The sequence below is a fragment of the Hippocampus bargibanti genome, linkage group LG03 (genome assembly GCF_051943395.1).
Source record: "Hippocampus bargibanti isolate YZ-2025 linkage group LG03, ASM5194339v1, whole genome shotgun sequence".
Taxonomy (NCBI): domain Eukaryota; kingdom Metazoa; phylum Chordata; class Actinopteri; order Syngnathiformes; family Syngnathidae; genus Hippocampus; species Hippocampus bargibanti.
This window is the reverse complement of record NC_142736.1, coordinates 15,099,598-15,116,406: the sequence shown is the minus strand read 5'-3', so window position 1 is coordinate 15,116,406 and position 16,809 is coordinate 15,099,598. Positions and strand designations below refer to the sequence as shown.

Below are 16,809 nucleotides of genomic sequence, written 5' to 3'. Positions count from 1 at the left end.
GCCATATCCTGACGGGTTGAATTTTCCTCACCTCACTTTCAATGTATGCAAATGACTCCTCCAATGCGAATGAATCATTTGGTTCCCGCACGACATGGTATTTATTTGTGATCCAGCAATTCAAGCCAAATCATGAGGTTGTTCATTAAAAAAAAAGAAGCAGGAGTGTTTTTATCATCTTCCACCGGTCTTAAATCAGATGCTCAGTAGCTGTGGAGCCAAATGTGCATGTTTTACAGCATCTACAATAAGGCAGCATTTCAACAGTTTGTTTTAGTTTGGCCCAAAAAAATTTAAGGACAAGGGGCTCTATTTTGGACCACTTTATTAGATGGGTAAAGCTGTACACATTTTATAAATACTCCAATGATGAGAACATACAGTACTTACATTTGGCATTTCTTGACTCACAAGACAATAGCCAGCCAACACAATGACAGTTTGACAAATTCACGGATCCTCAACACTTTAAATTTTGGATTGAGGCTTATTATTATATGACAAGAGGTGGAATGAGTAGCACTTGGTATTTATTTATTCACCTGGATCCAGTGCACAAAAATACAAGCTTGTACCATTAATGTACATTAATCCAAATGTGGAGAACACTATTGAACACACAAACAGAACAATGATGATGAGGAATCCGAATCTTTACTTTTGAGGGATGACATGCAGAACGCTCCAGAGAATGTTGTCAGCAGAGCCTTTTCAAGTTTCACCTTTATTATTAGTTAAGTTAGTGAACCTCCTTTTTGGACGAATCAAGTATGTTGGCTCTGCCGACTGCAATGTGGCTTTGCGCTCATTGTTTTCAGGCCAAAATTCTTCAATCAACAGCGCACCGAAGCCTGGATTCGAATAACAGCACATTGCATCTGGGGTCTCGAGTTTGACGGTCACATTCATCACTTTGTGGAGCGGTTTTCTGTACTGTGAGAGACCCTAACAAACGATTACATGCTTCACATGTTGATGAGACAGACAAACAATCACATCACACGGACATCATATCACATCAATTGACAAAAAAACATACTTTCATTCTCACTGACAGTTACTCTGAAAACCAGATGAGAAATGGCAAATAACATTTTGTTGCACATTTATGGAAGCCAATATTGAGATATTTGTCAAAAGATACAACAATATGCATATCTTAAATAAATATGTATTATATATTTAATTTTATTCCCGAATGGTCACAGTAACATGCTATTGATCAACAGCAGAGCACAGACGAAGTTACAGTTAAACTAGAACGGCAAATCAGCCCTGGAGGCTGGGCTGAGGGCAAGAGAACAGGAAATGCTTCGCGGCACACATGTTCGCAGAGAGCCACATCACTATAAATAAGCACACAATCACACAAAGATCTATGGGAGGGGGTTTGAGCACGAGACACGCGTGTGCTCGGTTCCTCTAATATTCTGAAAGGTCATCTGTTCGCAGGGTAGAAGACAGAAAACAGACATGGACAAATCCCGGGAACAAATATTTACACCAGATCACGGAAGGGTCGAAAACAGGCCAATATTTACACCGACGTGTGTGCTTCCATGTCACTGAAAGATTGTCTGTGGCGTTGCAACTCAAGTAGAGACAGATGGATTCGGGGTCAGAGGGTGGGTGCACTAGCTGGGGAGTGGACGCGGCGATAGGATCTTGGCTTTTCCGTCCGTCTCCTTCCCCTTCACGGCTGCCACGTAGGAGAAAAGGCAGAGGACCGAGTAACAGATCTGATGTGCCTGCACAGGACGAGGAGGAGGTGGAAGATGTTACGTGCCATCTTGGTCTGATCGCGTCAAAACGTCAACAGCTGGCGGAGGACCGTTTGAATACAGATTGGAATTGGACCGGGAAATGGATTGGTTGTAGCTGACCCCAAACGGCAAAGCATTTGCGTGACGTCACTCAAATTCTGACTTGGTGTCACAACTGAAGCAATCTCAATGATTTCAAGTTAGCAAACAGACTTCCTTCCTTTATTCACCGTTACCTGCATATTTTAGTTAAGTACTGGATTTTCCGGTGTATAAGGCGCACCCACATAATTGCCTTAATTTTCTTCAAAAGATGACCCTGCACCTTATACGCCGGTGCGCCTTATATGAGAAGTAATATCGAGCCACAACATTATTTGTTATTCAGTTTGTTGTATTTCTTTTGACCTCAAGATGGCGCCGCGAGAGTGGCTGCCTTTCCAGCAGCTCCTGTATTTTGTTTTTCTACTTCTTTCTTTCGATGAGAAGGTTTCTTCAGCCGTCATCTGTACAAAAGTGAAGGTTTCGGACGTTTCGCCTCCTATCCAAGAGGCTTCGTCAGCGAACTAAAGTCTGACTGGTCGTATCGGCCCCATTTATATATCCCTAATGTCCAGACCTGGTGGCGCCGGACACAGCTATGATAGGTCCCTACTCTCAGGTTGGGGGGGGGGGGGCGGGACCCCTCCCTGTGGCCCCACTGATTGTTCCTACATTCCTGACTAACGACTGGCCTATTACCCCCACTCCCCCCGGTATCACCTCATCAGCATAACGACCCTCATCAGCATTGCGAAAGTTGCCTAACCTGTTTTGCCTAAGCAGGCTATTGTATGAACGATCCAAATTGAACCTCACCCCACCAGACCGGTTTAATGAAGGACTTTGTTGTTTTATAAGAATCGCTTCTTTTACCCCCCCTTTCAAACCATCTATGTTCTTTCGCTAAGATTTTAACCTCATTGTCGTCAAATGAGTGGTTGCTAGCTTTTAGGTGCAAATGTACTGCCGATTGAGGCCCACTAGTATTATCCCTGCGATGTTGATAAAGTCTTTTTCAATTTCGGGAAAAAATTTATAAACAAATCCATGGTTGTGCTATGGGCTCACCAGTTTCACCCATAGTGGCTAATCTTTACATGGAAGAGATGGAGAAACAGGCCCTCACATCCTTCCCAGGGACAAAACCTAGACACTGGTTTAGATATGTGGACGATACTTTTGTCATAATTAAGAAACAAGAAATTCAATCCTTCACAGATCATCTCAACTCTGTAGACTTCAACATTAAATTTACTCGTGAGGACATTCAAGAGAACCAACTAGCCTTCTTGGATTGTAAAGTAATTATAAAAGAGGACAGAGCGCTAAAAACAGAAGTCTTTAGGAAGGCTACGCACACTGACCAATACTTACTTTTTGACTCTAACCACCCTTTACAACATAAACTAGGAGTTATCAGAACCCTCCAGCATAGGGCTAAACTAATACCAACTAGCACTGAAGGTAGAGAAAAGGAGTCAAAACATATCAGGAGAGCACTCACTAACTGTGGGTACCCTCAGTGGTCATTCAACAAATGTCAGAAAGAAAGAATAGCGAACGAAACCAATAATTCTCAAGATTCTAAAAGGAGAGGAGTAGCAGTACCGTACATTGCAGGAGTTTCTGAAAAATTACAAAGAGTCCTTTGGCAACATAAAATTCCTACTTATTTCAAACCGATAAACACGTTAAGGCAAAAATTAGTGCATCCAAAAGATAGGCTACCAAATGGAAAACAAAGTAATGTAGTTTATTCCATACATTGTAAGAATGAAAATTGTAAAGAGCAGTACATTGGGGAGACTCAACAAATTCTCAAAAAAAGACTTTATCAACATCGCAGGGATAATGCTAGTGGGCCTCAATCGGCAGTACATTTGCACCTAAAAGCTAGCAACCACTCATTTGACGACAATGAGGTTAAAATCTTAGCGAAAGAACATAGATGGTTTGAAAGGGGGGTAAAAGAAGCGATTCTTATAAAACAACAAAATCCTTCATTAAACCGGTCTGGTGGGGTGAGGTTCAATTTGGATCGTTCATACAATAGCCTGCTCAGGCAAAACAGGTTAGGCAACTTTCGCAATGCTGATGAGGGTCGTTATGCTGATGAGGTGATACCGGTGGGTGTGGGGGTAATAGGCCAGTCGTTAGTCAGGAATGTAGGAACAATCAGTGGGGCCACAGGGAGGGGTCCCGCCCCCCCCCCCCCCAACCTGAGAGTAGGGACCTATCATAGCTGTGTCCGGCGCCACCAGGTCTGGACATTAGGGATATATAAATGGGGCCGATACGACCAGTCAGACTTTAGTTCGCTGACGAAGCCTCTTGGATAGGAGGCGAAACGTCCGAAACCTTCACTTTTGTACAGATGACGGCTGAAGAAACCTTCTCATCGATGGACCACTCCTGTACGACTGAGAGCTTACACAGACGTACTTCTTTCTTTCCTCTTCCTTTCATAACGTTGATGTAAATTTCTCCACTGCGAGACGAATAAAGGTATGTCCAATCCAATCCAATAGGTCTCGCATCTCCTGTAAGCAGCCATGACTCCATTTGCCACCATGGAAGAAATAGTGCGTAACCCCAGCTTCTATTGTAGCGCCTTTTAATGTGATGTGCCTGATATTTGGAAACGTTGTATATATTTCTATATGATATTTGGAAAACGTTTCTCACTCATTGAAGGTGCGCCTCATAGTCCGGTGTGCTTTAAATATGGAAAAACTTTGAAAATACTCAATTCATTGGGGAAGCGCCTCATCCACCGGAAAATACAGTATGCTCCAAATCAATCAGCTGATGAGATCTTTGTAAAGTCTGGCGCAACAAACCCATGTGTTCAGTATTTTTAATATTAATTTAGAAAATTAAGGCTTTTGGGTGCGCCATATACACCGAAAAATACAGTATTTTGTATTCCATGCAAACTCTGGGATGGGTTTAATTTGCCGATGAACCAAATGAAATCATTGATCAGATCCGCAAAAAAATAAACCATGACTGCAAACAGAATATTCACTCCGGGTATGTGCTCTTTCCTGCTCAAGTCTCTCAACCTATCGACTCGGATTTTTGCTAAACATATTTGACTGAACTCACAGCCTCCGAGAAGAACACCAACAAGTGTTCTGGAGGGACAACACCCACAAATATAAATCATCATAAAGTGCAGTTGTAATACTTTTCAAGTCAATGCTGCGGTTGACGTCATTAAATGCTGAGATTGCTCCATTCTTTAAACAGCCTTCACAGCAGCCACTTTGGTTTTTCATGAGAGACTAACATGCCCCATTGGATTGGGAGAAGCCCACTGACTTTGCTGTTGAGATTTCCATGCTCCGTCTTCAAGACGTTAGGCGCCATCCTACCATTTATGTCGTAGCATTTGACTGGACACTTCATTAAATTACATCTGTCAGCCGTCACATCATCAATAAACACCAGCCAGACCACTCCAAGCCACAATTTTTGACACAGGACATCCTGTGTTTTGAATGACTTTCTTCAAAATGTTTTCTCATAAATTCTAACAAATGCCGTAATGATAACCTGGAAGCTGATAAGCTGTCCACTATCGTAGCTACTATCCCTGAAAGGGTTAAATGACTCATATTGATTTTATTTAGGTCCAAAAGAACCAATGATGTGATCATCTCTTTGGTCTTCCCCGAGCGGTTGAGAGAATGGAGACTCCTTGACATTGCTGACTGTTTTTTGACCGCAAAGTCTGTGGGCTAATCACTACCGCATGAAGAATGCTGTCTGAGATGAAAAAAAAAGCTGGCAAAAAGTGCAGGAAGTTTCTGTGAAGTCCCAGCCAAATTTGAAGGGTGACACTGACTTTGGTGACAACCGCGGGCTCCATTTGAGGCGGTGATTAAAGGGAGCTGCTCACTCGCAGAAAAAATATCCTGTGAGTGTAAAGTTAGTTTTGAAAGGTGCTTGTAAATGAAATGTATTGTTATTATTATTATTAAGTCAATGTCATGTAATCAGAAAAAAACAATGACAGTCCTGCCCTGAGGTACCACTTCAAGTTGTTCCCTGACAACACACATAGCCCAAAACATTTGGATCGCAAATGTTCCTTGACCACTGAAACATCAGTTTTCAAATATTTTTTTCCAAACTATTTTTCTATGAAAAAAAGGTAATTTTCTTTTTAAAAATGTGCTATATTATGCATTGTAGAACATGCAGTAACAAAATAGTTGCAAACAATTAACATGATTAAACCTATTTTTGTCATCGTGCTGCTTATTATTGTGTACAACCTTTGACCACTTGAGGATAGTATAAGACAGACATGCACATATACCGTACACATAGAGACTCAGTTCCTCTCTTTGCTTCTCAGGAGAGCAGCAACAATATATATATTATATATATATATATATATATATATATAGCAGTGAGTTTTGCTACATTGTCTGTCCAAATGTGTTGCTGCACCAGTTTTACTGTGGGATTCATTGCTTAAAAAGGAACCAACATTGCCACATACTGGAGATGCTAATTTGGACAGTACCCATAAAATGAGCATGTCAATCCAAATCTCAAAGTTTCTTATTTTGGGGGGGAGAATAGATACTTCTTTTATAAGTGAGATCAGTCACATAACATATCGAGCGATCATATCTCAAGTCCAATGTACCTCAATGCGCCACTGTATGTTGTTTGCATTCGCATCGAAATGTCCAAATGAGATGTTCTGTAAAAATAGCTTGAATTCCACCACATCATTTACACACAGTTTACTTTCAATGCAGTGTGACACATTGTGACTGAGAGGCACAGTGGTGCATTAGCAGACTGACAAGGACTCACCATGGGGGTCTTGTACTTGTGGATCACCACTTCTTTAGTTTCAGGAACTATGCCGATGCAAGAGACAGAAGAAAAATTCAAGAGCAGCAGGAGCTTGAGTTAGTTTACGTTTGAAAGTTTTTGTTGGAGTGTTGAAGAAGTGAAATCTGAACATGGCTTGAAAATCAATTGTGAACTCGCACCGCTCCACCGCGCATGAATTTCATATGAGATGTCATAAATCTTGACTTAAGACAATTAAAGGACAAAAAAAAAAAAAATCACAAAAATGAATAAATGTGCCTTTCAAGAGAACCACTTCGATGTGGAAAGAACATGAAAAGAAGACAACTTTTCTTTCTACCCAAATGAAATGAATGTGAAAGGACAGGAGGAAGAAATATCATAGACGCCGTCTGACTTTTCATTAGTAACTGAAACCAGAGCAGAGAAGAGGCTGAAGTGAAATGAAGAAGATGTTAAACCTCTTCTCCCAGCACCCCCACCCCTCAAAAATAATAATCAAATAAAAAAATCGGGAAGATCCACCCGCTCGCTGTGGCAAAAATGGCTCATGAGAGATGGAGTCTGGGTTGATCTCCCAAATAAACCGCAGCTGATGAGGGGAGCATGACAGTAAAATAAAGAACAAATATTGTGTGTAGAATTCGTCGGAAGAAAAAAAGTGACAGCACTTTACCTGCTGGAGAATGAAGGTTTTCATAGTGGCAAAGATGAGGGAAACATTACAAAATCAGCACAGAGACACGGCAGTAATCCAACCTGGCACTTCACTTTGATCTTCAGAAACTAGTTCCCTTCTTCTCTGCCTGTTGCTCGCACTACCAAACTACCACATGCACCTACTACTTCATTTTGTCTGTTTAGTAAACCTGGAGCTCTAGCAAAAATAAATGCAACTCACGGTTTACTCACTGACTTTCGGAAGAAAAAAAAAGTGTAAAATTAGGATGTATTTCAATGTTTATATTGACAGTTTGTATTTATGCCTGGGATGAGAGGTGAAGCTATGAAACTCAATCTTGTATCCCAAAATATGGGGCTGCAATATAAAAAGAATAAAAAGCTTTGTTTTTTACTAATTCAATTCAGAACTTGTACAGGCTAGTTGGCTGGCTGCCTTCTGCACAACAGATTTCAGACTTTGGAACATTGGCTGGAGTTTTAATTAAGGCTATAAATTCTATCGGTTTGTTCAGTGTTCATTTTAAGGACAGCATAAAACGGATTTTTTTTAATGGTAATCATACTACAAAATATTTTTGGGATGTAAGTAACTTTACAATGGAACACTTATCAAGCAATGGAATTACAGTGTTTACGTCTGAATGAAACCTATTTTGCGACACTGCCTTGTTGTGTGCCATCAATTGCTTCATTTTGAGTTATTTTCCTATCGCTCATGTGCAATTTAGTAAACTCTTATTAGCTCTTTGCCATGAAGCTGAGTTACTGCCGCGCCAAGTACGAGTCTACAATCAATAGATGGTGTAATTACCAAATTCCTCCAGGACAAAGACTCCCTTCACTGTATTGCACTTTTTTATGTGACTCAGCTCTATGAAAACCTAAAACAAAAACAAAAACAAAAAAACAAAAACAACATCAACACAAGAAAAACATTATTAATTTAACAATACTGGATGATAGTTCAAACTTTCAATGTATGTGTATATTAAAAATTAAACAGGTTAAAATGTTGCCTTATTCAGTATGAAAAGTAAATGAAAAAGAAGCTACAAGTGGAATGTTTAAAGGGATAAAACAAAACTAACGAAATAAAGCACAACAAGTGAGAAGTTTCCATGATACATGGGCAACAGTTAAATGCAGTGGGACTGTTTGAAGCTAACTATCACTTGATCATGGCATTGGAAATCACATCAGAGTTTAAAATCGTTTGCACATTGATATTGTGGCCCATTGATGCATACATGGAATTTTCATATCAAAGAGAAAAGGACGCACAGCTACAAGAATATAGGGAAACTAGAAAGGGGAGAACATAAAAAAAGAGAAAAAGTAACCCATATGATGTTACAGCTAAGAAGCAAATACAGCAGAGGTTGTGTACCTTCCGCTCCTTGCAGGGGGAGAAAGCATGGGAGAGAAATGGTTTGGATTATTATCGGACAAAAGAGCACAAATACTCAATGACAGTCTGGGTGGGCAACTGTCCACAGGAGGGTTTACAGACTTAGTGGCGAATCAAGACCGTACCCTAACCAATAAGAGATGAAAACCGGAGCAACCATTTGACTCAGGTGTTCAAAAGCTAGCTTCACCTTTGCTTTCCACCCCCCCAGAGCCCTCCATGCCTCCTCCTCCAGCAACAAGGGCTGGCACCACACCCTCACAAAAGCACAACAAATTCATGAGGGTACTCAACGATGGATGCTTGGGTCCTACAATTTTATAAAGATGCCTCCTCTGACATTGCCCATGCAGCAGAGCAACAGCCTGGACTTGGTCATTTTGTGAGTTTAATGTTTTAGAGAATCAAGCTAACAACGATATTTTGGTTATTTAGCAGATTATTTACACTTGTCCAGTGGTTGACTAGCTTAGGTCGCAAGCAGGGAATGCAGTTTGCAGCTAATCTGCCCTCTTTCTGAACCCAACCCGAACTGCTGAAGTTGGTACTTAGTATGTAATTCACTATCTACTGCTGCATTGAATAAGGGCATGCTTTCGACTGAGGTAGTACGACACAATCAGTTTAGGCATTTCTTCCTTGGTCGGCCTTATGAATGACAATGATCAATCCAATCAAAGTCCTCAAATCAGATTCCTACGATCGTAATTTATCACCATCTCTAAATCCAGTACGGGACTTGGGCAAAACAATCTTATTACGACTAGGAACCCTATGATGGTGAATGGCTCACATCGGGCTCCTTCATTGAAACTGTCTCATTCACTGCCATTCCCAAATTTATTCTGGAATTTAAAATTTGACATAAAGCGCTGGCCAGACCTCTGGCTATGCTTTTACCCTTCCACAAGGGGGAAGCATTTTCCCCCTTTTCCATGTTAGCGCTTTGTTCCAGCTTCAGCACAAATGCTATATACTGTAAACCAATATGTATGTCTTCATCTTTTCCTTTCGGCTTGTCCCTTCAGGGGTCGCCACAGCGAATCAATGTCCTCCATCTATGCCGGTTTTGTGCATCCTCTTCTCTCACGCCAGCTACCTTCATGTCCTCTCTGACCACATCCATGAACCTCCTCTTCGGTCTTCCTCTCGGGGACCTGGCAGTTCAAGGCTCAGCATCCTTCTCCCGTTATAGTCACTCTCTCCCCTCTGGACATGTCCAAACCATCTCAGTCTGGCCTCTCTGACTTTCTCTCCAAAGCCTCTAATATGAACTGTCCCTCTAATGTACTCATTCCTGATCCTATCCAACCTGGTCATTCCCAAAGAAAACCTCAACATCTTCAGCTCTGCTACCTCCAGCTCTTCTTCCTGTCTTTTCGTCAGTGGCACTGTCTCCAGTCCAAACATCATGGCTGGTCTCACCACTGTTTTATACACTTTTCCTTTCATCCTAGCTGAAACCCTTCTATCACACATCACACCTGATATTTTTCTTCAGCCGCTCCAGCCTGTCTGGACACGCTTCTTCACCTCTTTCCCACACTCTCCATTACTCTGGACAGTTGATCCCAAGTACTACAATTTAAAGTTCTCCTCATGCCACTGATAGCATTGTTGCCATTTTATTTTGCAATTAATTAGTCGCTGTGGCTCGTAGTCTGGCTTTTTAGATGAATCTTCTGAACTTGTGGCTACCTTGATGACTCACACAAATAATGTACAAATTATGGGTGACTAATAGAAAGATTCTGTGTTTGAACCATTTACAGTGGGGTCTGAGACTGTAACTGAAACCTCTGTTTTTTACGCAGATATTAGAGAATAATCAGTCTCAATAAAAACACCCCAAAATACTGATCTGTTACAATGGCAATGCTAATACAACAGCAGTCAACCTCCCATAGCTCCCACCATTCAGCGCAGGATTTCATGGCGCTTTTGTACAATGAAGATTCAGCACATTGGGGATGAGATTAATAATGCCAAAAACAATTGAATTAAACTTAAAGTGGCGAATTATGTTCTCCTAGCTATCAACTTTGACACCTGATCAATGCTATGATTAGTCAATCTTAGCACTCGCTTCCCAGGGACAATGCTGATCAATGTATAATTAGAACACCTTGAAACAGATGCTGGTATTTCAGGCTAAAGATGTTCCAGGTTTAATTCTTACTTCTCAGAGAGGTTACACTGGGTAATTAATGGCAATGCAACGTTTGAGTTTTGAGAAATGGAGTCCCCACAGGGATCAGTACGTGCCCCTCTATTTTTTTGCATTGACATGCTTCCACTTGGTGATATTATGCATAAATTCAGGGTGGGTCAATAAATTAAAAAAACAGACCTTGACACTGTGTCACTGAGCATATAAGGAAGGACGTGGCTGTGGGTATGTGAGAGGATTTCTACATGGGTGCTTGTTGTGCACATGATTTACGGTATTATTATTCTCCATGTGGAAAAAAAGACCTAAGTGTCCAGTCAAAAGTTCAATATGGTGATGAATCAGACATTAACTCTAAATTGTAGTTCCTTCTATATTTGAATTGGTTGAAATTAGAAATTAATGGCGGACTACAGATAAATAAAAGAGAAGGAACACATCTAAAAATATAGATAAATCTATTTGGGTGAGCAATCAATTGAAGATGTATTTTGCATGTGCAAACCTTTCTTAAAGCAGTGGTAAATGGTAATAAAAGAAGTGTGCTCATTATTTTATAAAAATGTGCACCAGCACCAATTATGTCAACCATCTGTCCTAACTGTGCAGATGTGAAGACAAAACATGACAATGTTTGACGGTCCAAACTTAAAATGTCGAGGTTGCTACTGAATCGCCAATTATTAATGAAAAGTCTTTGAACAAGATCATCAGTCTTACCACTGATGCACAACACACACACAGCAACACTTCATTTACTCCCATACAGTAAATTAACAAGAAGTCGTTATCTCCCAAATGTGAAAAGAATCATTTGAAGGGATGCATTGATAGTCTTTGAGAAATGCAAGCATGCAGGCAAGAACACTAACAAGTAAAGAAAACAGCAAAATAAAAAAACCTAAAAGACACAAGTTCTTCCTCTAACGAAAATATCTCGTGTGACCAAAGGCCAATGGAACATTTGACCAGACCTTGCGACCTTTGGATTATTAGCTAAAGTGAGTAACAGTAGAGGAAGATGGTCATAATGTGAAATGAAATGCAAAGCAGTGAGATGAGCAGAAAGGCATTAAATATAATGGGATGAAAACTTTATTACCACGAGTGACTTGTTTTCATGCCCTTGTGTGAGGATATGAAGCCTCTTTCTGCGTTGGTCCTACTTACCTGACTATGCATGAACTTTAGGTTAATTCCCTCCAACGTGACCTGCAGCAATCCTCCCTCGCCGGTTTTCATATCTTGGACTGGAAACTCTCCACCGAGCTCTGGACCTAACGAAATAAGTCCATAGGTTAGTTCATTTAAAACTGAAGCCTTTTAAAGACAAATGTAGTGGTTTAGTTAAATTAGTCTGGTTGTAAACACTGATCGGAAAACAAAGACTGACGAGCTGTTCCTGTGGTTGTTTTTGTTCTTGATTAACCAGGACTGTATAAACATTTAATATGTATGTCTTCAGCAGCCCATAAAAACACTCCATTTACAGTGGTACCGACAAAGGTGATGAACTAGTTTGCACAGAGATGAATATGTGTCTTCACATATCAGAAAATGGCACCCTTGCCACTGTAGTTGATATTATTTTTCATGTTCATGGTCAAGAACATCTTTTTTTCTTCAAATAACTGCAATTATGACAGTGTTAGCATTACTGTAGAGTGACCTTGAGAGTTTTGAAAGGCGCTTGGAAATGAAATGTATTATTATTATTATATTATTACTATTATTATTATTATAACAAGTTAGCAAAAGTCTCCAGGAACAGAGCGTAAAACCGGGGAGCCTCCTGGATCGATGGATTGATTTACTGCATTGTTTCGTGGAAGTCTGGTACAAAAACTAGTCCTAAGTGCGCTTCTTTTCTGCACCGGAGTTAGATCTGAATTTAATCACAATTACTCATACAAATAAATCCAAGCTCCCATGAAATGCCATCGCCATACCTGGTTTGGAGCTTTGCTGTCTAGCTGCAGCTCTTTCCATACTATCCTTAACACAGTAGTAGAGGTCCCGACACTAGAAAGCAGTGAGGAAAGTATTGCATCTTAAGGGTTGATGGGAAATATTTTGGATAGTGAAAGAAAAACAAAAAGCTAGACTTCACACCTTTTTGGTATAGAACTTATTGAGTTGTGTCTCTTGGCCGTTACGTCTCCAGAGACATAAAACCTTGGTTTTAGGGCAGTAAGTCATGTTGATGAGTTTCTCGTACCACCAGCGCTCGTACACTGTGCCAATGTTGCTGCGAAGGACTATGCAGTCATCACAAACCTGAGACATTAATAAGTGGAATGTAAAACACTTTAATAATAGGACCAGTTTGTTCAGTTTCTAATATGAAACCATATCAAAGAGAATGCAAACCTCCATAAAGAAAATGTCCCCAGTCGTATCAGTACCAGCGTGCACAACAAATGTTTGTTTCTTTATATGTCGGCTTCCACAAGGCCGAATGGACAGCTCGCGGCCGTTCTAAGAGCACAACACAGAAAGGTGTTGCACAATAATTCAGACAATACTTTAAAAGAGATAAATGCCTACCATTTGGGTCAATTTGTCCAGCAATTCATTGATCTCCTGGCTGTAGGAAAGGCCAATGTGAGACTTGCCCATCAAGCGCCTCACTTTTTTCCGAATGTCATTTTTGGTCACCTAGGAAGACATTCACAGGAATACTTGTTTAATATACCAAGGTGTCAATGCATCTATTGTACATTATATTCAAATCCTTGTTTCTTACTTTCATCATGAGCATGTATGCAATTAGGTTGTGTAGTAGTGTAGCCAGGAGTTTGTCCTCATCATCCTCCAGTCGCTTTCGGTCATGTTCTCCCAATGACAAGTATCTATTAAAACACAGAGCAAGCGGTAAGAGTCTTGGGGTACAGTGTGAAAGGTTAATGAATTTGGTTTAACAATAATAATACTTTTCATTTATAAGCGCCTTTCAAAACTCTCAAGGTCACTTTTCAGTCACAGAACAAGTTTTTCTGTGGTTGAGCAATGGCAGCCGCACGCGCCAGCGTTCACTCAACCCAGAAGTAACTCAAATAGATAGAAAGCTAGCTAGCTAATAGATGGCCAATCAATAGCTAATAGATAGACAGCTAGGTAGCCGTATAACTAAGATAGACAGCTAGATAGCTAGCGAGCCAGCCAGATAGCTAATAGATAGCAAATAGATAGCCAGCTAGGTGGTAGCCAGCCAGGTAGTAATCATAATAACCATAATAATTACTCTTAAAGCAATTCTAACTCCACCTATTCGCCTCCATCACTATAAATAAACAAAATAAAATCAGTGAAATACCACTCACTGACAGTCCTCCACAAAGTTTAGCTGTTAACATTATTTCTGGGGCTTGTGGAAGTCTGTTCTGCAGTAATCTTGTAAACATACTAACTACATAGCTGACCAACCTACAAATAACGAGCTATCAAAAAATTCAGAAAATCTTGAAAAACAAATGAAAAAACAAATTATGAAATCAAAAAGCTAAATAAGTCTACATCAAACCTTTCAATCATTTCTTGAGGTCCTTGATCCAATCCCATCCCCTCACGCTCTAACATGACGGCATCTAAATAGGCATCCTCCCAGAACTGCACCTGGTCCCACAGCGTGGAACGTTCTTTACCTGTAAAGTCATTATATCACTCAAAATGTGCAACGCTCCATGCTGGCATTTTCTACAGGATGGCCTTCAAAGAATAATCAACAGTCTTATCTGAAATGATATGATGTCAGATATAGTTTGAACTGTCTCATCAGCTTCGTTGAGTCATTGAGCTATGTGTGTGTCATGCCCACCCCCGTGGCTTTCTGCGTCATGGTACTGATAGGTGGCGGGTGGAAAAGAGAATACGAGGGAGGGTGTTTATACACGTTTTTGTGATTATGAACGGTGACTAGTGAATTTGCACCCATTCCAGTATGCAAGCCAAGTACATTATATGAGGAAAGGGAATGAATTAGTTCTCTTTCAGTACTGCTCACCTGCTTATTTTATATGCTTAGTCTACTGGAATTATTAACTATTGAGCTATAAGAACAGAACAGGGCCGTAAACAAATATCCTCTAAAAATTACTGTGAAGTTAGCAGATTCACATTTTGAGCAGAAAAGACTGGACAATGTTTCAGGTTCATAGCGATGATTGCCAAAAAGACACGTGAATGAGCAAAAGTCCTCTCTCTCATTCCACTGCTATGGAACGAAGTGTGTACTTCCCTCTTTTGTTCGAATGCATTTGATCGGGATTGTAATGGAAGGGGTTGTTGTGCGCACAGGGAGTGTCAGACCTGCCTATATAGCAATTATTAATTTTAAAAAGGAGGACTCAAGTTTTCTCATTGAAGTTACCTCAATATCACAGAACAGACTGTTGCTGAGTGTTGACTTATCAGTGTAGTTTTGTTTTAAGATTTCTAAAGAGATTTATGAAAACAATGGATCCCAGCTATTCAAGGCGGATGAGGACATACAAATAGTGAAAATCGGTGTATTGGTGAGGCCCACTGAAATGTATTGGGAAAAGCATTCTTTAAAAACAAACAAACAAAAAAGACTGATTAAACCCCAATTTGTGCGTCACATGAAAAATGGGGGTTGGCTCGCTTAATAATTTTATAACAACATTATTAGATTGCAGCTGTCATAGAGAAGCTGAAAAAGGAAGAAGTGGACATATAGCGATGGTGCAAGAAGTATAAGCATGAAGCCAGAGGACAGTCATACTTGACAGCTTTCCATTCTTTCTCAATAACAGACAAACAACAAAAAAACAACATCAACATCAAGCAGCTCCCATTTAGAGATAATTGATTAGGTGGAGAAAACCACAAAACACCAGCTGTTCAATTCAGCACAACACATGGTGAACACCATTTGCACGCTACACAAAGGAAAAAAGGCCACAGCAAGAGATTAGCCCTACTTAGCGAAAAGGTTTCCATGGCAGCATCCTCTAGTTGATCCCAAACGGAGCTCTTATCACGGCCTGGAAGATTTGCCCAGGAGGAAAAAGAAGCGGGAGGAAAGAGAAGTGGGATTAGGCGATAATTAAAAAGCGTTAATGGCAGGCAAAAAAAAAGTATAGGTCAAAAACCGAAAACACAAACAACAGGGACAGAGCCAATTACCTCAACAGAAATTATTCTAACACAAACTGTGCATACCCAACAGGCCTTCACAAAGATAGATCCTCATGCTGATATCCTCCATTGGCTGAGTAGGCATTCCTTTTGCCATTGCAGCTGTATGGTCTTTTGCACCAGGTTTTAGTGTGTGAGTCTTCCCCTGGTAAAACCAGATTAACCATCCATATTTTATGCCATCATGGTAATGTCACTTTTAAGTGGCGTGCATCCTTTTATCAAAAAATGGCGCAGATCATACTTGATATGGTGGTATTGAAACAGCTTTTATGATGAGGAAGAACTTATGAATTAGGGAGGTCAATTTAGATTTGTGAATACCGTACATTAGGGCCTGACTAATAGGGTTGTTTTTTGTAGGCCAAATCCCAATACTTGGTAAAATAAAATTCCACTGATTCATCAAAAAATATATATTAATGTATATAATGAATTCAGTAACCCCTTTTTATTCTACCAAAAATGCAACAATAACTATGTTAAATAGAGGCAAAATATTTGACAGTTTTACAGTACACTGTCCTTGAGTATTTGTTTAATATTACAAAAGAATGAATAATGTAAATAGCTGTTGTTTTTTTGAAGTTTCACAGAAAGAGGTACATTTCGTCCATTGATTGGAATCTACAGGCAATTAGAAATCTGTCGATGAGTGTCAATTGCTTGGCGATTTTGGCAGCAGGTGACTCAAAACAAAAAAAAGCAATTTGTACTTAATCATAAAAAACATTCCTTACTGG

The 16,809-nt window shown here is 40.1% G+C and overlaps 1 protein-coding gene across 23 annotated transcripts in view; it reads right to left on the bottom strand.

Annotated features, from left to right (window-relative positions):
• Nucleotides 1-308: 308 nt before the first annotated feature.
• The window catches only part of madd (MAP-kinase activating death domain), a 43,997-nt gene continuing 27,496 nt past the window's right edge, over nt 309-16,809 (bottom strand). For 8 of the 23 annotated variants that reach the window (XM_088992168.1, XM_088992178.1, XM_088992166.1 and 5 more), the window contains 13 exons: nt 16,091-16,211; nt 15,850-15,912; nt 14,430-14,550; nt 13,653-13,758; nt 13,454-13,564; nt 13,277-13,384; nt 13,019-13,183; nt 12,856-12,928; nt 12,077-12,183; nt 8,140-8,209; nt 6,642-6,688; nt 6,469-6,537; nt 309-1,748 (listed from right to left, as the gene is read on the bottom strand). In XM_088992168.1, coding sequence (XP_088848294.1) covers nt 1,635-1,748; nt 6,469-6,537; nt 6,642-6,688; nt 8,140-8,209; nt 12,077-12,183; nt 12,856-12,928; nt 13,019-13,183; nt 13,277-13,384; nt 13,454-13,564; nt 13,653-13,758; nt 14,430-14,550; nt 15,850-15,912; nt 16,091-16,211 — 1,275 coding nt within the window. In that variant the 3' untranslated portion in view covers nt 309-1,634. The remainder of the gene's footprint in view (nt 1,749-6,468; nt 6,538-6,641; nt 6,689-8,139; nt 8,210-12,076; nt 12,184-12,855; nt 12,929-13,018; nt 13,184-13,276; nt 13,385-13,453; nt 13,565-13,652; nt 13,759-14,429; nt 14,551-15,849; nt 15,913-16,090; nt 16,212-16,809) is intronic. The other 15 variants (XM_088992180.1, XM_088992188.1, XM_088992179.1 and 12 more) reach the window with 5 other exon arrangements.